This window comes from Apostichopus japonicus, chromosome 19 (genome assembly GCF_037975245.1).
Source record: "Apostichopus japonicus isolate 1M-3 chromosome 19, ASM3797524v1, whole genome shotgun sequence".
In the NCBI taxonomy this organism is placed as follows: Eukaryota; Metazoa; Echinodermata; class Holothuroidea; order Aspidochirotida; family Stichopodidae; genus Apostichopus; species Apostichopus japonicus.
The window spans coordinates 6836360-6858695 of record NC_092579.1 but is presented as its reverse complement, the minus strand read 5'-3'; the positions used below and the strand labels follow the sequence as shown (position 1 = coordinate 6858695).

The following is a 22336-nucleotide window of genomic DNA, read 5'->3' as shown; positions in this document are numbered from 1 at the left end:
ACCTGAGCATAGATTTCATGACAGACATGTCACCTTATGGTAGCTGAAATGGTTTGGGCTATCACAGCACATTCATGACTGTTTACATATTGAGCCAGAAGATGTCAAATTTTAGCATATAGTGCTCCCTTACCCATCTGAACTCTCACTGCGGAATCTTATTGTTTCACCCAGGATTTTCTTAAATGCCTTAAATCCTCCAGATTTTTAGACCATACATAATTTATGGCAATCCCTACAACTTCCAAGCATAAAAAAGACTGATGATGACTCAAAATATGCCAATGTATATATCAATGTATAGGACTATATTTTCACTCAAATTGTGGTTATGTTACCCATTCATCATCCAATAACCATTCTAGCAGCAACGATCTGGAAGAGTTGTTAACTTTTGACTGTTTACCAGTTATACGGTGGCATATACTCCTATTAGAATATATCCGCCCGAGTGTTCTCCCATCTCAGGAAAAGTGCCAAAATGCAGAAGGAGAACATCTTTTTCATTATGTTATCAATCAGGATCTGTTTTTTTTTTTTTTTTTGTGGCTTGCATGTTGAAGAGCATTAATGGCAGTTCATGTGGTGCAAAAATTGGGTCAATTGAGGCAATTTTAGACCCCATTAAGCCTCTCATGAGCAGCGTTCGGATTTTTTTACTAGGAAAATGAAAGCACTCCAAATCCTATAGTTGGAGCCGGTCGTCAAACAGGATTACAATGAATTAACTGAATATAATAGAAGTTGTTACAAAAGCCAGTTCCACAAGCACATTCTATCAAAAGAGACCCACCCTCTCCGTAAAATCCTTTTGAAGTGATTCTTAAGAAGAATAGCTATGCACGTTTGTGAAGGTGGCAGAAACGTGACATTCTGATAGCGGATAAGTCGCCTTAGTTAGTGATTGTCATTACTAAGCCAAACAAAGGTCCATAACAAATGGATTTTGTAATGGCATAGGCCTACCCGCTATATTGGACACAACAGTACAAACGTCTGCACTGTTTTTAATAGAGGCCTAATTCCACGGAAGAGACGAGGGACACTCGGTGCAATCTTTCATGTGCTGTAGAATGTTGGCCCAATATCATTTTTAGAAGAACATCAATTTCGTTTCTATAATTGCAGGCAATTCATACGTATCGTCTTGAAAGTTTCTGCACAAAAATATGCTTTTGTAGTTCATGTTTACGATCGGTTGAACCGGATGTATTGAATTCACTTGTGTATCATTACATCATTCTTATAATAAGGATGTTCATCCAAATTTTCTAGCTGACGGATTTTTGTAAGTATCTTCAACCAAGATGGCGACCGCTGCGAACTTCACGACGGCTATGACATCTGTGAACAGTGACAATATCGGATACGACGAAGAATCATGTCCATACGTCACATTAGACTTTCGAAATGAAGATTTACTACAGAATTATGTTCGGACATTCGATCCGTTTGAAATGGCCATTTTACCAGTTCTAGGAGCTATTGGTCTTCTCGCTAATGGTTGTTTTCTGTTTGTTGTTTGGAAGACTCCCTCCATGAGGACCAATCTTAACAAGTATCTCTGCGCTCTGGCGACCGTCGATATCAGTGTCTTCGTTCTCGGTCTCGGTGAGCGGTATTTACGGTACATCTCGCCACTGACTCTTGATAGCAACTCCAGAATATTTGGTTCCGCTGGATGTGCAATCAATGTATCTGTTGAATTAACGTACTATTGTTCCTTGTTATTCATGACTTTGATCTCACTTGAACGGTACTACGCCGTTTGCAAACCGTTACGGCATCGCTCTTTTATCGGTGGCAAAAGAACAAGAAGACAATTCCTAGTAGCATTTTCAATCGCCGTGATCATTGTCTTGAGTTTAATACCATACCGGGGAATACCGATATGGTATTGTTTGCTATATCCCGAAAATGGTAAATATGATACTTTTCCAAAGAGAATCGCCGTGTGTACAAGCGTGAGCGAATTGGCATCTTTATTGGGCCGTATCATCCAAGCGTTGCCATTTTATATCGCCTTATTCGCAAATCTGTTCTTTTATATCAGGATCATTTACGAACTACGGAAATGGGAATCTACCCATAAACCTGACATGGTCTGCTATGATAATCGCGGTGCGGCGGTAGAAGAAACCGACTTCTCGACTTCTGTGACGATTGTACCGTCGACCCAAACCACCGGAAGTTTATATTCTTTGTCTGCCGAAGAATCTCACATGACTACAATCTCGTCTAACATGCCCCGCGAAAGTGTAATAACTCTCGGAGGTAAAATATCTTCGTCCAATACGCCAAAACTTATTGACAAATATCGCTCAACCCAGAGAGCAGTGACCAGAATGTTGCTCATAAATGGGCTAGTATTCTTTCTCTGCAATTCCCCTATCCAATTCTATTTCACGAGTTTATCCATATTGCAATTATTTGGCATCTACGTCCAGCTTAATGCCACTCTATTGGTCATTTTCCAAGCCTTACTTTATCTGAATTCTGCTGTCAATCCATTCATTTACGGTGTGACTAATGCCTCATATCGGGCTGCTTTCAAGAAAGCTGTATTTCCTTGCATGTTTAAGAAGTAGAAAACAATGTTATGCGGTCACTCGTTTTTAACATTCATTTTTAACATACCGTTCAGTTTAAGGGCGTTGCCAATTAATCTGAAGCTTTTAACAATAGATAGTGGAAGAGCTTTCCATAGTATCATAGCCTTTATTTGTTCGTTGTTGTCATTTATGTTGTTATTGTTATTGTTGTTGAACTGTTGTTTTATATATGGGCCAGTGTACTGTGCAATAATTTGTGAATTAGTCAATCACTCAGAATACCAAAAAACGACTGTTTATGTTTTTCACTGAAGTGAGATCCATAGTTATTATTGAATCAACGAGTGAAGGATGTTATTATTATTACTTGGTAAGGTCTGATCATGTTCAGTAAACACGTATAGTAGATATGGGAGAAGGTGAAACTGAATTCACCCTTGTCGACTTGTGAGCAGTGGCGTGTAGTTATAGGGTTTTAAGAGCACGGGTTCAATAGTGAGCATAGTGGTCCGTTATATACACTTATACTTCACCTAAAACTGCACTTGAAGCGAAACCCATACATGTACATTAGAGGAAAGACACCCATTGAATATGGTACATTCAATTGGGCTGTTAATCCATCAACTTACTAGAAAGACCGATTCAATGAGACATGTTGGTAATCATTCGTTATTATGCGAAAACGAGATTGCCTCTACCGATGATTACTCAATGTCGGCAGAGAAGACTCACTGGCAAACAATCCATCCTAGGATTTCTCTGGATAGTAAGAAAATCAAGGCAGAGTGATTCACTGTCGTCTAACAAGCAAAAACTGATCAATAAGAAACGTGCAAACCAGAGAGCAGTAACCAGAATGTTGCTCATATATGTGCTCGTATCTTTTCTCTGTAATTCTCCAATTCAATTTTATTTCACGAGTTTATCCTTCTTACAACTGTTTGGAATCATCATTGAGTTAAATGACAATGTAATATTTCTTGGACAAGCCTTACTTTATCTGAATTCTGCTGTCAATCCGTTCATTTTACGCGTGTGACCAATGCCTCATATCGGGCTGCATTCAAAAAAGCTTTAGTTCATTGTTTTAGGAAGACTTAAGAATAACTCGAACCAGAAAAAATTCCAGGAAGTTGAAAATCCAACTTTTATTAGCATTTTTTTTTACTATTTTACTCAGATTTTCCACTTCCTCCAAATCAAGTGAATTTGTTTCACAAAATTTGGAAGTTTTACAGATATAAACAAATAAATAATGTTGCATTTCCAATTGTGACTTTGTATGACGATATTGTCACGAACGACTTTATTCATTGTACGTGTATTCAGTATATGCTGGTCAGGGTGATAAGTAGGTCACTCGTCGTGACTGACAACTTGTGCGTTTTTTCTGGAAGCGTCGAGAAATGATGGCGCTATTCGGTATTAACGAGTGCAAATTTCCAGAACATACGGGAAGTAATTTTTAGCAGGTGACCGGATATCGTCGACCAATGAACGATGCACTATCAGTCGTATCTTCGAGACATGGATGATTCTCGATGTTTTTCTGTCAGGATTCCTGGAAAAGAACTTTCGGGAGATTAAACCCGGCTATATATAAGAAGAGATATTTTCGGTGAGGAAGAGTTTAGTTCAGAGTTTTCCGATCTATTGTAAAAAGAAATTCATCTGAGATAAAAGATTAATCGAGGGGACGGACGGAGGAACCGGTGGACTGTTTGTTTATTAGATTGGTGCGTCGTTTAACCGGGACAGGCGTGACTTCGGCAGAGTTTTCGGAGTTCACCCAGGAGGAAGCCATCCTTGGGATACAAACGTTGAGTCGAATTGGACCAGCGGGGAACGGTTTTGCTCCTGACCAAGTCACGGGATACCAGCCTACGAGGGAGAAATCCCGACATCGTTGTTGGTGACGCAAGGAGGTCAGAACAGCTACGAAAGGAACCGAGAGCCGGCACGCGCCGCGTAAGATAAGTTAAGTAATCTTTTAAAAATTTAACGGCCGTATAATCTTGTAAAATCTGTCTGTAATATTCCAAATTTCAAGTACCAATAATCCTTGTACAAATCAGTAGAGATCGTATCATTGTAAATATATCGTTTTGTTAACTTTCAGAAACATCTCAGTAGTCTTTTGGTCCTTTGAGTTTACTTCCCTGAATCTATCTAAAATTTTATTTTTATCGGCTTTGAAGGCCAAAGGAAAAACCCGGGGTCGCAACAGAGGGGCGCTAGAGGGTGCCATTTTGTATTATCCCACGGAAGTTGTGACAGATATTTACACATGAAATATTCAATATTTGGAGTTTCATGATTTCATCAACACCATTTGACTCTTCTTGTCAACACTCAAATTTCGACAATTCAACAAGTTCCAAAACTTTGCTGGATTGTGGATGGATATGAGGTCCAGTGGCGTAGCTAGGATTTTTTGAGTGGGGGGGCCATGGGGGGCTGTTCTTTCTAGTGGGGGGGGGGCCGGAGGTTACTATCTGAGCGGAGCGCCACCTTGGTTGGCGCGGAGCGTACAGAGAAAATTTGAGATTTCAGCACCCCCCAGATCGCAGGAGATGGCACCTGTGAGGCAAAATAGCATCCAAAAAGATGTGCAACTTTGGTGACAGAAATGCAAAAAAAAAATTTCTCTTTCATGCACTTTTAACTTGAGTGAAGTTGACATCAAAGGCGTACGGGACCATTTCAGTTTGGGGGGGCAGAACATTTTGTGCCCGAAAGTTCCCGTGACACTATCTAAGCGGCGCGTAGCGAACAAGAACATTTTTGGCACACAATGCCTCTCAGATTGCCGGAAACGGCACTTCTGAGGCCTTGCAAGTTGCATCTAAACATTCTTTATTTTATAATCTCACGTTTTAGAAATTTACAGTTCCCCAAAAATTTGGTAAATTAGAAGAAGAAAAAATTGTAAGATCACTTTGAAGGGGAAAAATGGGACAGTATATTTTTGAAGCTGCTATATTTAGTTACCTTATTTATTATTTTAACACAGTACTCAGCTACCTCCAGAAAAACATTGTTCAACGACACGTAGGCGGGATAATGTCGCTGTGTCGGGTGAGACTGCAATTTGTCTCACAAAAAAGTATAAAATGTAACAAAGAATATGATAAACCTGTACTTCTAGGCTTATAGACACTCCCCCCCCACCATCCATGAAAAAGAAAATGTTTCTTTTATACACTCATGTCGGGGATATCCAGGTCAAGGGCGGCGGGAGCACTTTTAATCTGGGGGGGGGGGGCACCGACATCAAAGGGCACTTTGCAGAAATTCGATTGGAATGATGCAGCGTTATATTCAGTACCCTTTATAACTCTTATTGTATTATCTTATTTGTGTATACACATCACTCCATCAACGCCCCCCCCCCTCAAGCAAAATATGCATACTAGCACTGCAATATCCAATGCGCAAATTGGGAAACAAGGAACAAGTTTTCTTTTGAGACAAAATGAGGTGAAATCATGCTAGTTGCTAATGTAGGAATCTTCCGAATTAGAGTTTTTTTCTTGTTAATATCTTAACAAATTTTTTTCCATTCGAAAATGCTTTGAGTTTGACTCACAGAAATTCGTTAAAAGTCACGGGCTTAGCCAGGATTTGCAAAGTTGTATGCACGGCTATCTGAGCGGAGCGCCACCATCGGTTGGCGCGGAGCGTGCTTTTAGAAAAGTTTTGGTTTTACAAACCCCTCAGATGGCCGGAAACGGCCCTTCCCGAGTGTTCATTCTGGTTCCCTGGCCTCTTGCTAACTTGAGGCACCTCAAGTTTTATGTAGAAAAAAGGCACATTTCTAACCTGAGGAAAAGTGGGGGAGGGGCACGTGCCCCCTGTGCCCCCCGGTTCCGCCGCCCTTGGTCCAGGTATACAATTGACTAGTTAGAAGAAAAAAATTGATCGTGCAAAAAGCGTGGTAGCCCAGATGAACTGCGCTTACGGTGGTGTTACACGGAAATATTCGGGCATCATGATGCTAAATAAAGAAAATCATGGAATTGTCGGGCGAAAATTTGAAAAAGATTCGGGCAAGCTACTGCATATTTATATATATATATATATATATATATATATATATATATATATATATATTTTTTTTTTTTTTTTTTCTCCTCTTAGGCTGCCCGAATTTTTCAGGACTTTTGCCCGAATTTCTTGTCCTCTGGAAATTTAGGGGGCAGTCTGCCCCCCTGCACCCCCGCCTCGTACGCCTATGGTTGGCATCATTTGTTGTTTCAAGGTGTCAAGGCCTTTCTCCCAACTCAAACCCCTGTGGGCTACCGGTAGGTTTGCAGGAAATGCCCACATGTGGACTTAAATAACATTAGAGGAAGGGGATGGAAGACTAACACGCATCGATGTTTCGGTAATGGTCCACATTGGTGGCTCGGTGCTAATTAGGCCATTTATTGGGTTTCTTGAGGCAGCTGTCATCAGAATCTGGGTTTTTGTGCCAATCGATGACCGATAACATGTATTGGTAGATATCGATATCGCGCAGCACATGCACAAGGTTCGTGGTGTATGGTCGCAACCACCGTCGCATCGACCATTGCCATGCCATGCTGTATGACCATTCTCATGATTACTACAGATATTGTATTATTCTTATTCTGCCAGATGCAGACGAGAAAATTGTGTAAATCTATTTCCCAAATTATTGAACAAAAAATATTAGTGAATCCCACTGATGAGTTTTTTTTTTTTTTTACAATTTTTTTTTTTTACAATTTTTTTTACCCCATTCCCAGTGGGGGGGCCAGTGGGGGGGCCAGCCGATTTCATGGGGGGGCCCCGGCCCCCCCCCCCAGGCCCCCCCCCCCCCCGTAGCTACGCCACTGATGAGGTCATATGAACCGAACGTTTTATTATTTGATTGTTGAACACTCGTACGAGGTTATGCGAAGAATTTAGCTGATCTAACACTGCTGTGGATGTAACCGAAATTTAATAAACTTGCCAAGCAGAAACGTACTCATGCTTCCCGTTTTCAAAAGTGTTAGGGCAAACTTATATAGCTTTCCTCCCCCTGTCTGCTAGAAAAGTAGATGCCACGGGACAGGGTACACATGGCCATCATGATCACCATCTTCATCATCATTTTTTCAATTTATCTCCATTTTCGACTCCTGAAAGCGTGTAATGAAGTATACATATTACTCAGGATTATTGTACAATTTCCTTTGTTACTTTTTCCATTGTCCTCTACCTTCCATACCCTCATATCCCCACCACGGTCACGAAATGACATTATCTCAATTGTAACTGGGAAAATGGTATGAAAAAATATACAAAAAAAGTGAAGCGTACCGTCCGACCCCTTCCTCCTTTCTAATACGCCAACTGATCATTTACGGTGTTTTAGTACTGAAATTACTAATTTTTCGTACTCAAATCTTCGGTCAGCTTGCGAGTCTATAAGCCTGCATGGCTTCTTTCGCGAGTTCCTGCTTGCGGGAAGATCACATATACATACATACATACATACATACATACAAATCCCATTGTCCAATACACGAGACTATTGATCTCAGTTCTTCACCCTGCCGAAGCCGATACTACTCTCCAAATTCCCACCCATGTGCTCTCTTTTACCGTCCCACGTCATTGATTTGTCTCCAACTCCTTGTCAATAACTTCCGCGATCCTCTCCATTTGTGTGATGATGCCTCGCAAATGCTTAGGATTCACAGCTGAAACTGGGACATTGAAGTGAATGAAAAGCAAACAATAATACAGAAGATTTGTAACGGAAGTATGAATGCGATAAGAAAACAAATCTTCTTTCGTAGCAAATCGTGACGATTTTACGAAGTGCAACCGAAGTCGGGACCAACACTGAAAACGGTACGTCGGCACACAATTCTGAATTATTTTGCGCATTTCGCGTTCATTGGAATAAACACCTGATACATATCAGCTGGCTTAGCGACATTTATTTCTCCAATTATCCATCTTTTCTTTCGCAGCTCGTGTGCGTTTCTCAATACGTTATGAAGTACTCCAGTTAATCGTCAACCTCCTATTCAACCAAGTTATTAGGACTGCGTTTACGGTTTTGTGGTTTGCATGTCATGTTCTCAAGAAGGGATAAACATCGCGGAGAGGAATCTTCCTCAAGCCGCGGACATTTATCTAGTCGAAGGAGACGGCATTCATCCTCCGGCAGTAACAATAACAACAATGATAGTACAAACGATAACACTAGGCCCGACAGGAGTCCCTGCATAGAAATGGATAGTGGTTCATCTTCATCAAGGAAAAGGCGGCGTAGTACTAGTACTAGTGCAAGTCCCGAAGACAGAGATAGACAGGAGAAACGAAAAATCAGCCATGGAATCAAGCAAATACATGATGTATTCGCAGAGTCAGAATGCAAGAAAATTGAAGAAGAAATAGACGAAATTGTAAATAAATCAAAGAAAGGATTGTACAAAAAGCAGACTGTAGACAGAGCACCTCTGCGAAGCAAATACTTCTTTGGAGAGGGGTACACATATGGGGCCCAGCTGGCTCGCAGGGGGCCAGGCCAGGAAAGACTTTACCCAAAGGGGCATGTTGATGAGATTCCCAGTTGGGTGACAGAACTTGTCATAAAACGATTGGAGGATAAGAAGATCATACCAAAGGGTTGGTGTTGCCAATATACATGATAGCATTCCTCTGTTGTTTCTCCTTTCCTTTGCAATATATGGACCAATTAAGTCCCATTTGTAGCCAGTGGATACTAGTGGTGTGTATGTGTTGTGGGGTATGTCAGTGTAAGCGGTAGAAAAACCCTTAATGTGTGTATAACTAAGACATAAAAATACTAAACTTAGACTTAGAGCATGTACTTGTAGGAGTTAAGAAATTCCAAATTTCATGTACACTTATGAATTTCACCGTCAATAGTTGGAGTCAAACGTGTCTGACTGCAACTTCCCAAAATCATTCATTTCATTGACTTTGCTGAAAATGCTGTTCGCAGGATTGCTCTCTATGAGTACCGTTAGTATCAGTATCTTCAATTGCACCACCTTTGTCAGGGGTCAGTCATGTGACACCAATGGTAACCATTAGTACTATCCCATAAGGCAGTGATGATACAGATCGGAAATGTCATTTGCCTGGAACCTGCTCAATTGCACCAAGAGCTATGCAGCTGTGTGTATCCCTGACATGATTGTGCTTCTTCAAATAACTTCATGAAGTGATAAGAGTCTCCCAAAGCAAGGGAATTGGTTAAAATCATAAGTTTATGATCATCTCTAAAGTAATAAAACATAAAGATTTATCCAAACTTACTTGGATGAAACTGGGAGCAAATGCTAAAGTGAATACATATCATTTCAGAGAGCTAGGGGGAAGGGGGCCCGGAAATACTGGGAAGTGTGTATGCTCAAGTGTGATTCACTGTAGCGATACTAATTACAAAGAGTAGCAAAGACCACATGTCAGTGGTTGAAGATTGAGTGATGATATAGTCATTTCAGTGGTGTATATGTCAGCAACCCAACATTTGTGAAGTAAATTTAATAGCCTATTGGATTAGAACCACAACATATGTTTTGGCTCCAGAGGGTCTCTGTTTAAATGTTTAAAGTTGATTTATGTTCGTGTTAAGTGTTTGATTATGGTGTAATTATAGGACTGCATGACTAATCACCACACCCAGTAAATGTACATCTGTAGGCCTCGGCTTATTTGTACATGAAATAAGAGAAAAGTTTGAACATTACTAACATGCATTGTTTGGAATAATTAATATATGATGTACAGAGTAAACCAGGTGAAACTTGCCCTAGGGTTCTGTAATTTCAGTCAGGAAATTCAAAACTATAATTTAGGAGGAGACTGAGTTACGTGTACGTTCATAGGCATAGGAGGCAGAGGGGTGGGGCTAGGGGGAGGCTGCAGCCCTCCCCATCAAACAATTTTGGTTACATTTTTCGGGCAAGTCGTTACAGCCCCCCAAATCAAACGCCTATGTGTACGTTCTACTATTTCTTATAATTGTTGATATTTTCTTCTACGTTTACAGATTTTGTGAACAGTGCTGTAATCAATGACTACCTTCCAGGTGGTTGTATCGTCTCTCACATCGATCCCATCCACATCTTCGACAGGCCTATTGTCTCCATCTCGTTTATGAGCGATTCAGCTCTCAGCTTTGGCTGCAAGTTCTCCTTTAGACCCATTAGAGTCTCCAAGCCAATTCTTGCCCTTCCTCTATCCAAGGGATGTGTCACTCTTTTAAGGTAAGCATTACTTTTTTTATCCAGCATTATATCCAAAATGTTGAAGATAGGAATGGAAACTGAATTTCTTGGCATCCAATTTATTGGTACATGCCACGAAAGTTACCATTAGCTATAGGTTGCTTTCCTAAACGCGCCAAAGGACGGGTTTTTCCACTGAGTGATGACTCACCTATCGCGCTTCAGTTGAGCTGCATGGTCGTCTTATTACGTAACTAATCACTCAGCTCACCCCGTTTGTCTCAGTTTCAGTGTTCAGCCAGCTTGCTATGCAAGTATTCTTCTGCATGCGATACGGTTTTAATAAAAAAGTAATAATAGAGTTGATAACCAAAGTCGACATTCTATAAATTTGTACAGATTCTTTTCTTTCTTTCTTTGAAAAAAGTTTGAAAACGGTGAAACCTATTTTCGTTGAATTCATGAGCGATTTGGATAAAACTTTGCACTAATTGTTTCGTGTATGAATAAAACTGTTACTAGTCTCCAATACATGTCTGTTTTACATTGATAAAACAGCACTGTTCAGTGCCTAGCAACCCAACTAAAGAACTTGTTCAAGTTCAACTACGTAAGCCAGAATCTGAACCGGAGCTCGAGCGAGTACAAGTGTGGTGTACAGTATAACCAAGTTAGGCTACGCCTTGGCCCAAGCTAGGCCGTTGACTTTCTTAATATCCTGCTGGATTTTTCCAGCATAGTGTTTTGATTTTACTTACAACAAAACAAATAGCCAACATCATGGAATTTAGGACTGGACAGAAAGTGCAGGCTGTAGATGAGTTAGGGAGATGGGAAAACGGTGTGATCCAGAGCGGTGACTCTAACAGTGGTTACTATGTAACTTTCGATGGATGGTCCTCCGAATTCGATCGTTGCGTACCACCGAACTTGGTTCGAATTCCGATCGACCCGGCAAAAGATGAATATGGTAAGCATGCACCTACCATTTTACCATTCTCTTCAATTTTATTGGGGTGGATGAAAAAAATGTTTTAAAGTTGCGCAACGATAGGCTAAGCAGGTAACTGTTTTTTTGTTAGGCTATTTCAGTAGTTATACAGTATGTTAGGCCAAAGTACCTTAGAACGTTAGCCTAGCCTACATCATTAGGGGCCTTGGTCCGTTTACAGTTGTTTCTCTCAGTTGCCAGTACTTGAATCGCGTCTTCATATGTGACGGTTTGCTGGATAGACTGGATTGTAGTTGAGACAAGATTGGGAAATTGATAAATAGTCTTTAATGTACAGCTTGGTTGAATAGTTTTAATTGTAAGTTTGTAAGAGTTGATACAATGTTCAAATACATATAATAGTTGGTTGGATAAATTGATTAAATTAGGCTGATTGTTTATTAAAAAGTCCGATTCTGATTGTCAATTTATATGACTGATTTTTTTAGAGGGAAGCGAAGTAATATACAGTGCATATACATTAATATTAACAATTTCGAAGAAGCAATAAACCTTGCGCAAGATCGTGATACGTGGCGGAGGTTAATCACTGAGCATGTCGGATAGACGAGACTCAACTTACTACTACTACTATATACAATGTACCCACAATAATGTGCTCTTTCCGCCATACTGTGCTTTACCGTCTTGGTGGGAACATGGCACTTTTTCTATGGTGGAAAGAGCAAATTTTAATAAGTACAGTTCAATTCAGTACATTTAGCACTAGAGATAGTAAATGGCATTTTATTCTTTGTCTTCTTGAAGTATGAATGGGTGTATAAAGTAGCTGTTTACTTACTCCTTGTATTTGAAAAAAAGTAGGATCAAGATCAATGAATACATGTCCCTGTGGGTTACATTAGATCATTCCCTTCATGTTTGTAATTAAATAATAAGGTCTACCAGCTGATTGGCTGTCATCGACAGCTCATGAATTATGTAGCAAGAATGTCACACAAACAGTGTGGTTTTGAATAGATAACAAAAATGGTTAGCTCCAGTTACTGTAAGTTATTGGCTTGATTTCATAAATAAGGCAAGTTATGGGATGAATCTCATGGAAGTGTTTTTAAAGATCAATCCATGGAGACGTATAGGTGGATCTCCATTTGGTGAGGAAAGCAATTTTTGACAAACCCAGAATATCGCTTGCCTAAGGGTATGGTGTCACCCATTCTTGCTTCAAGTTACTGGCTGACTCCTTTATTAAGTTGTTAAAAGAAAGGAATGAATGTTGACAGGGCTGTTCCAGCTACCTCCCCCACATTAATGTACTTATTTTTTGGTACCTAGGTGAGCTAGTCATAATGCACATACTTATCACAGTATGTAGGTAGAATTATTGCCAGTTAAAATTTCTGTTGGTTTATAATTCCCAAGGTAACAGTTATTCAACTAACAGTTTGAGTGTGTGTGTGTGTGTGTGTGAGTGTGTGTGTACCCACATACAGAAGGATACACAGTTGGGTACCATGCTAAGGGATGTTAGCCCTAGTCTTAAAGTTGTGCCCTGCTGTCACCACTAAACATGCATAAAACGTTTGAAGTTGACAACTTCTCAAATGATGCTTATAATTTGCTTAATTTCTGCATTTAGAGTGTTAGTAAGTGCAAGTACAGAATATAATACCTCACCTTTCAAAATGTCTTCTATAGTGCATTTCAAGAGTTGTAATTGAGCAAGTAATGTAAGGGAGTCAGTCAGAGTAATAGGGGTGGGGTGCCAGAGGGTCTCCTTTGGAGAACTTTGCAGTCAAACATGTATTGTTTAAAGTATATTTTCCACCATGACTCAGACTTCACTGTACAAAGTTAGCCACCTCTGGTGTACTTCAACTCCTGTTCAAAGTAGGGCAGTTGCTTGGGATGGGTGGCCATCTTGATAACCATTTTATTTGGTGAAGGTCCCATATTACCCAGGCATCTGAGTTGAGAAGTTGTTTTATACTTTTGTTTTTTAATTCTAGGAACAGAGAAGAGGGACACTAAGAGGAAGTTCACAACTCCTTAGGCTGTCAAGGTTATCACATCAGGTACAGTTCTAAGCAAACTGTCAGTTCCTTAATTAAAATTAAAGAAATGGAAGTTTTGTTTTTAATTAAGCTCATTTTCTTATTCAAAAGAAGGATATATGTCAATCCTAGTTTGGATTGAAGGGGTCTTTTTTGTCCTTGAGTTCATTTTCACAAGTTTGTTAAGAGCTTTTAAAGAGTATTGCCAATTGCGAAAACTAAGCAGTGCCTCTGAAAGAGAGACTTTTGTAGGGAATTGCAGTAGTGTCAATGAAAGAGATTCTTTCAAAATATGTATGTGACTTGTATGTGTTACAAAATTGGAAAGGCGTATTAAACAGCAGTATCTGTAAAAGAGTGTGTAAATGTTATTATACTGTACTTGCTGCTTTGTGAAATTTTTTATAGGGACATTTAAGCCTACGATGTAACGTCAGTTCAGCAATGATATCATGGTAACATTCTCAGACATTTCCCTCTTTATCTTGTTATAAGTACTTGCTTGAACATAACTACCTCAAGCGTCTGCCCTTTGTTTATTGAACTTTGTTTATTGAATGCTATCAAGCAGTCTCTACTCATGATAGGTGTATTTGGTGCCATATATATTCATTGCAGTAAATCTTTAAATTCATTTATGTTTGTCTGTGATTCAGGCCGGTTTCATTGTAACAATGCCTTCAGTAACATGAAACAATAAAAGGTGCTTTGTAAATTTGTGTGTGACATGCAAGCCATCGATGTAATGTCTTTATACCAATATCGTGGTAACCTTCTCAAGCCTTTTCCAATTTATATTCTATATTATTTTGTAATAAGTACATGCTTGCTTGAAATTCCTACCTCAAAGTTGCCCTTACAACTTGTTTACTGAATGCAATTATTAAGTCTTGCTATTGTTAAGGTAACCTTATGTTGTGTTTTATTTCTCTCCATCCATTGAATAAAGTTTTAAATCTGTCATGTGAATAAAGTTTTGATATTGAAGAGATGCTCATTTCCTTTTTTGTATTTGTTTAAAACACATAACTTATAAGTAATGTAGGACAGTTGCCCATGCTTCTCCAAAATATTCAGTGGTAATATGTATGATGATTCAGTATCAGACATTGTGTAGCCATTTCTTAATTATGAGCATTAATAGTCAAAAAGAAAACCTTCAACATTTTTATGAAATTATGAGGGTTACAGTATTTTACACATAAACAGAAGGACCTGCCTATGTACTCTCCTCTCCCCAACATGACTTAAAAGTCAGTTTGCAACTTTGCACAGGCCTCTTGACTCCCATTTTTACTTTCCTTTAATGACTATTAAAGACTAACTATAATAACATGATGGCATACAGTAATGATTGATCAACAGGGCAGTGATATTGAAACATACAGTAGGATCAGGAGAGTGTGCAATTATAGACAAGTAATTTCGATGCCCTACGCCCCAAAGTTTGTATTTTCATATAATTGCCAGGAAACATATTCCCTTATTTTGTCAGTGCTACATGTGCCAGTCAGGTTATTGTTGTTTACTTGAAAAGATCAAGGCTTGGCTCCCTCTGTTTTAGAGTCTATATTGCATGAATTTGTCATTGACATTTTCAAACTGAACCATGAATCTCAACAAGCATTGACTTTCAAGGAGAACAAATGTATCTAGAACCTCTAGTCCATCTCCAAAAACTATATATGTGCAGCAAATTAAGATCTGTAAGGGAGATTCAATGCAGTGCACCTGTTGTGTGTAATACAGTGTATTGTCATGGGTAGGGATGCATCGGATATCCGGTCCGGCCGGACTATCCGGCGGGATAGTGAGCAATTATCCGGTTCCGGCCGGATATTTTTCAAAATCCGGCCGGATCTTTTTCAAAATCTGGCCGGATCTTTTCAAAATCTGGCCTGAATTATTTCTTAAAAAGGTGTTGGTATTAACTTAAATCAATGTAAACTATTTCCAAAAATTAATAAAAATATTCTAGTAAGGAAAAATTAGGTTTAACATGTTTAATTTAATTTTCTCAATGGTCTGACCTAAGATTTGCTCCTTGTTTCACACCTCTTTCTTATTAATGATTTTCTTTTGCGTAACGAAAAAATCCGGTTCCGGCCGGATTTCATGTACTATCCGGCAAATCCGGTTCCGGCCAGATCCAAAAATCCGGTGCATCCCTAGTCATGGGTCCCAATCTAAAGCAGCTATATCAGTATGCATGATGGAATCGGTGACAGCCCGATATTCATAAGGTTCTATATTCATAAGATTCATTGTTCATAAGGGTCATCATCCATAAGGTTCATTGTTCAAAAGGTTCGCTATTCATAATGAGCAAAAAGGTTCATTGTTCATAAGGTTCGTTATTCATTATGAAAAAAAAGAAGGTTCGTTGTTCATAATTGGTAAAAGGGTTCGATATTCATTATGGTGAAAAAGGTTCGTTGTTCATAACTGGTAAAAGGGTTTGATATTCCTAATGGTGAAAAAGATTATGAATAACAGACCCTTTGTTCCATTATGAATAACAAACCTTTTTGTCTATTATGGATTACGAACCCTTTGCTCTAATATAAATATCGAACCCTTCGTCCTACTATGAATAACAAACCTTTTTGTCCATTATGGATATCGAACCGTTTTGCCCATTATGAATATCGAACCTTCGTTGCCATTATGAATACCGGACCTTATGAATTATGATCCCTTTTTTTTATGAATAACGAACCTTTATTTCCATTATGAGTAGCGAACCTTTTTATGGCAAAAATGCACATTATGAATAACGAACCTTATGAACAATGACCCTTATGATTAGCGGACCTTATGAATATCGGGCAGACCCCATGGAATCAACTGCTCCACTGCCACACAGTCTGCTAGCTGCATAAACAATAGCAATCTGTTACTGTGCAAGTAGTTCTGGCAACAAGATGGGCAGTTGAAGGTGGACTTGGCAAGGTGTGAACAAATAAACTCTTCAGCTCACTGAGGCTAGTCCAGTCTGGTTGCAGAAGAGATCAAGTTTCAGAGAGTGGAGGTCTAAGCGCATGGAGGTAAAAACTGTTTTACCTCCATGGTCTAAGAGAGCTGATATTTGCAACCTACAGTATGTCTAATGGACATATACCTGTCATGTGGTTTCATGATATCATTTTTCTGGGGCAAGACAAGACACTTAGCATTCAGAAAACTTGTAGAACAATTCTTCAATGGTTGCATGCATGACTAGCAATCAAGAAGATCTACTTGAATTTGCACTTGAAGTTTGCACAGCAGCTGTTTGTCTTTATTCATACAGAATGTCAGGTTAAAATTCAATCACAGTAACCTCTCTGTCATCAATGTCTGCGTCTTTCAGACAGATGCAGATCTTTTTGGTTTCTAAACGACATCCTGCAATCTTTAATTAGGTCTTATTTACATTGGACTGACTTATGACATTGTAATATGTGTGAAATCTCATCTTCCATATGATTATGTAATAAAATATTTTGAAAGAAAATTCTATCAATCCTTTTTCAGTGGTTATGCAGCTGATGAGGTAACCCATTGTATCCGCCCACAGGATGTAACTGCAAGAAGGTCGGTCATCATCCTGCGCAGGTAAACCCTCTCCACTTAGGTACCTCCTCTATGCCCTCTCCAATTAGCCTCTCTACCGAGGTACCTCCTTAACCCTTTCCACTTAGGTACCTCCTATCAACCCTCTCCACTGGGGTACCTCCTTTAATCCCTCTCCACTTAGGTACCACTTTAAACCCTCTCCACTTAGGTACCTCCTCTATGTCCTCTCCAATTAGCCTCTCTACCGAGGTACCTCCTTAACCCTTTGCACTTGGGTACCCTCCTTTAAATCATCTCCAGGTACCACCTTTAAACCCTCTCCACTTAGGTACCTCCTTTAAACCCTTTCCACTAAGGTACCTCCTTTAAACCATCCCTACTTGGGTACCTCCTTTAAACCCTCTCCACTTAGATACCTCCTATCAACCCTCTCCACCTGGGTACCCTCCTTTAAATCATCTCCACTTAGGTACCACCTTTAAACCCTCTCCACTTAGGTTCCTCCTTTAAACCCTCTCCACTTAGGTACCACCCTTTAAATCTTCTCCACTTAGGTACCACCCTTTAAATCTTCTCCACTTAGGTACCACCCTTTAAATCTTCTCCACTTAGGTACCACCCTTTAAATCTTCTCCACTTAGGTACCACCCTTTAAATCTTCTCCACTTAGGTACCACCCTTTAAATCTTCTCCACTTAGGTACCTCCTTTAAGCCCTTTCCACTAAGGTACCTCCTTTAATCCCTCTCCACTTAGGTACCACCTTTAAACCTTCTCCACTTAGGTTCCTCCTTTAAACCCTCTCCACTTAGGTTCCTCCTTTAAACCCTCTCCACTTAGATATCTCCTATCAACCCTCTCCACTTTGGTACCCTCCTTTTAATCATCTCCACTTAGGTACCACCTTTTTAAACCCTCTCCACTTAGGTACCTCCTTTAAACCCTCTCCACTTAGGTACCTCCTTTAAACCCTCTCCACTTAGATACCTCCTATCAACCCTCTCCACTTGGGTACCATACTTTAAATCATCTCCACTTAGGTACCACCTTTAAACCCTCTCCACTTAGGTTCCTCCTTTAAACCCTCTCCACGTAGGTACCTCCTTGAACCCTCTCTACTTGGGTAACTCCTTTATAACCTATCCACTTGGGTACCCCCTTTACATAGTACCCCCTTTAGTACCCCCTTTACATAGTACATAGTACCCCTTTACATGGGTACCCCCATGCATAGAGCCAGTCAATCATGAAATGAAGGCAATACACAAGTGATTTCAAGATGTTTTCAACCATTATTGATATTGACCAGAGTAGGGGCAAACTTTGTCATAATGTAGAATCAATAATTGTCCGATTAAGATGGTGGCTAACAGTGAAATTGCAAACTTCCTTACATCCCTTGTACTGCTAGATATATAAAGTGTCCTTTACATAGTAGATTTAGACTTTTCTGTATAGATCGGTACTGAAAATTATTTGACTGTTCTAGACTTCCATCGTTATTTTCCCCCTAATTTGTTGTTGTTCTTGAATTAGGATAATTAACAGTTAGACCTTATAAATGGTAGACAGGGAAGTAGGTAGCGGTGGATGTGACACAGATGGAGGTCAATAAGGGTGCAATGGAGGTCAATGGGGGTGCAATGGGGGTGCAATTTTTTAGACCAGGTTGACTGGGGGAGGGGGGGGAAAGCAAAAATTAAGGTAGACGCTACACTCACTGACGTCATTGTTCATGGCTTTTTCATTTTATATAAAGTGTTCTGACCCAAGGCCCCATTATTTGCACTAGTCTCATAGCTGCACTAGTCTAGTAGCAGATTTTGAGACATTGAAGTTGTCGTTGGCAAAAATCCAAACCAGTAACTTGAAGAATATCTCATTCTCATATGTTTTGACCGTTGCCCCTTCAGGGTGTTCCCAGATGCTCCCAGACTTGAAGAATGGGAGGTGAATAAACTTCCTCAAGCCACTCACTACAAACCGAAAAACAACGGCTACAGATCAAGTACTCGCAGAGACGGCCGGAGGGAAAGTCCAGAAGGTTCAAGTAGAGACGGTGGAAGGAGGAGATCGAAGAGGCGGAGATCATCATCGACATCTTCATCATCCTCTTCTGTGTCATCTTCAGACGAGAGGAAGAGAGGCTCTCGTCAGGGTCAAAGGTCATCGCATCGAAGACACTTAAAGAGTCACAGTGACAGATGAAAAAGTCCATTTAAGTCCTTGGTCATCTAATCCAGAAAATAACTTAAATCTTAAATTCAAAGGTATCTCTCTTCTTTTGTCTTAGGTTGTTCCAACTTGGAGTAATGAGTTACCTCTGTTAATATAGGTGCAAGTTTGGCTTCCTATAGGTATAAGCATAGTACTAGAGCAAAATAGTTGTCTAGAAGTCATGCCGATCAAAACAATCATTTTGCTATACCAAATACCGAACACTGGTACCCATGCCACTGTACCCACACTCAGGTACATTTTACACATACAATACTATTGTACCCACAAAAGTACCCATAGTCTTGTAATCAACATGGTTACCCATGCCACTGGACCCCACACTTCATTATTGGTACCTAAACTGTTATCCCACTGCAGACAAAGCACAAAATGTACCGATGGTGGTCACGTCATAGCCTCAAGCAATTGAGCTACATGCTCTCTGTTCCGAGAAGCTCCCATGTTACACTTGACACATCATTTCCTTTCCCATACAGTCATCTGCACAACAGTAAACACATCAACCATCCAACACACAACCAAAAATATCCCATGGATAGTTATAGAAGCCGGTCCCAAAAGTCGGCCAAGGGTTTGAGGAGTATCCAAAGATAAGTGCAAGTTCCAGATAAACACATACCAGTTTTATTCTCAGATTCAAGTATTTGGTACTTATGTGCCATTAGTCCACTTGCAAGTACCATGACTTGAGTCATCAGATTACCCTTACATTCAGGTGCTGGTACTCATCATGCCATTGCACCCACACTCGACAACCAATACTCATGCCATTGCACTCGCACGATACATCTATAATACCCCCACAAATTCTGTTGTTACGTGACGGCATCCTTACCATCTATCTCTACCTAGGTATATTTTTTTCCCTCTGATATTTGCTGTAGTTGTTTCTACTTTCTTTACTCTTGAGTGAAGACTCTTTGTTAATATACTGCCAACCTTACTTCTTGCCTACCTTTATATTTTAATTTAATTTATTTTTTCTTTCTCTAAATTTCTGCTTTCATATCCTGTCAAGCTTTTTACAGCTTGTCAAACCAACAGCTTCAAGCATGTTTGTAATTAACTCATAAAGTCTGACAGGAAGGCATTAGGGCAAGTAGAGAAAAAAAAGTTGAAAGTGACAATTAAGATATGTAACTGAAACAAAGACTATGAAAATAAAAGCGAAGAGAGAAAAGAGACAAAAAAAAAACAGAAGGAAATTAGAGAAGGAAGTCTGAAGTTACAAAAACAATCCATTGACCCTTCCTGTACTCTTCAAAAGAGTTGATTGGAAAGGTCATTGTGGACTGTTGAACCATGAATGGTAGGGCCTTGTAAATGCCAGTACATACTCCAAAAGATGACAGTGTGGTAACATAGATGCATGACACTGTAAAGATAGTACATACATTTCAAAAAGATCACAGTGTTTTGAAAGCCTGTACTCTAGTCCCTATAATGAAGGTTATGCATTCTTCACATGATGGCGCAAGGAACCATGTATAATAATAAATAAATACGCCATTTATATAGCGCTAAATCACAAAAAATATCAAAGCGCTTTACAAGAAAAAACGATAAATAAATAGAGTGAAAACAAATGATAACCTAATAAAAATAATCCTTAAATACCCACACCAAAAAAGTAAAAATTATAAGAGGTTATTAAAAATATAATAGGAGGTTATATAAAAAAAAAAACAATAGGAGGTTATAAAAGTACAATAAGAGGTTATAACAAGCAAGAGATTATAAAAGGTAATATTACCTTCAATAACTATAAGTAAAAAAATATGTCTTCAAACAACATTTATAGATTGGCATGTATGTAGGTCTGTATATAGCTGAGACATACCATGAATCGTGGGAACATTCATCTGTGTTTAAGACTTTTAGTATTGGTCCCTTTACATTAATGTTAAGAACTAAATGAAAATTAATCATCAGCCACTGTATAGGTCTATTGTTTCCTTCTTTTGTTTTTTTTTATTGCTGTAATTTAAATTGTTTTCAAGCAAGCATAGTATCAGCATCTACAAAAGAGCAATCTTGTCGCTATGGTAAAGTGTCATTTCTTACAAATGGACGGACTGAAAAACGCAGCCAGCCTACTCATAGAATAATTCTGTAGCTATACCAGTTAACTGATTTTTCACACCATCCTTGAAGCACAAAATCATGATATGTTGTCCTTGTATTGCTATGGTGATGATTTTATCTGCTCAGGATTTATAATGTGATGATGATTATATTGCTAATTAAACCTCACTTAGCACAGCTTGCATCAATACTTGATTTAATATAATCCATCTTGATCGATATTAAGTAGCTCCTTCTACCCACAAATGACATTGGAAATTGTTAATGTGTTGGAGAACATTTTCTAGTGGGAAGGTTTAGTATTGTTCAAATCTGCTGGTATCATGCATGATCTAATTGAAGAAAGGATCAGCATATCTACAGATGTAATATGCTAACTATAATTCAAAGAAAGTTTTGCAAATATAGCAAAAAGAAATACGTTGAATTTTTGGGACACAAAACTTTCTGTGTAAAACTTTCTTTCTTTCTGTGTTGAAATAAACATTGAACTAACTTGCTAAGCCAGAGGTATTAAACTGCACCGATATATTAGAATGAGGGGGATCTAATTATTTATAGATATTACGTGGTGTGGTCAGAGTTAAACAAAGCCATAAACCAGAGTTACAATATTTAATCTGAAGAAAGAGAAAGAGAGGACAAGTTATGTCGGCCAGGGGTAGGTCTA

The 22336-nt window shown here is 39.2% G+C and overlaps 2 protein-coding genes across 2 annotated transcripts; both read left to right on the top strand.

Annotated features, from left to right (window-relative positions):
* Positions 1-851: 851 nt before the first annotated feature.
* Positions 852-3847, top strand: LOC139960433 (allatostatin-A receptor-like). Its single transcript, XM_071958777.1, has one exon. The coding sequence runs from the start codon at positions 1308-1310 to the stop codon at positions 2586-2588; it is 1281 nt and encodes a 426-aa protein (XP_071814878.1). The 5' UTR covers positions 852-1307; the 3' UTR covers positions 2589-3847.
* A 4177-nt stretch (positions 3848-8024) lies between these two features.
* Positions 8025-21125, top strand: LOC139960434 (RNA demethylase ALKBH5-like). The gene is made up of 4 exons (XM_071958778.1): positions 8025-9206; positions 10600-10816; positions 17300-17380; positions 19254-21125. The coding sequence occupies exons 1-4, from the start codon at positions 8651-8653 to the stop codon at positions 19546-19548; spliced, it is 1149 nt and encodes a 382-aa protein (XP_071814879.1). The 5' UTR covers positions 8025-8650; the 3' UTR covers positions 19549-21125.
* The last annotated feature ends 1211 nt before the right edge of the window (positions 21126-22336 follow it).

What these genes read in the sequence shown, in the direction of transcription:
- LOC139960433 (XM_071958777.1), top strand. Translation starts at nt 1,308, where the DNA reads ATGGCGACCGCTGCGAACTTCACGACGGCTATGACATCTGTGAACAGT.
- LOC139960434 (XM_071958778.1), top strand. Translation starts at nt 8,651, where the DNA reads ATGTTCTCAAGAAGGGATAAACATCGCGGAGAGGAATCTTCCTCAAGC. An exon ending in GGATGTGTCACTCTTTTAAG is followed by an intron (nt 10,817 to 17,299) that starts GTAAGCATTACT and finishes ATCCTTTTTCAG; the next exon opens with TGGTTATGCAGCTGATGAGG. An exon ending in TCGGTCATCATCCTGCGCAG is followed by an intron (nt 17,381 to 19,253) that starts GTAAACCCTCTC and finishes TTGCCCCTTCAG; the next exon opens with GGTGTTCCCAGATGCTCCCA.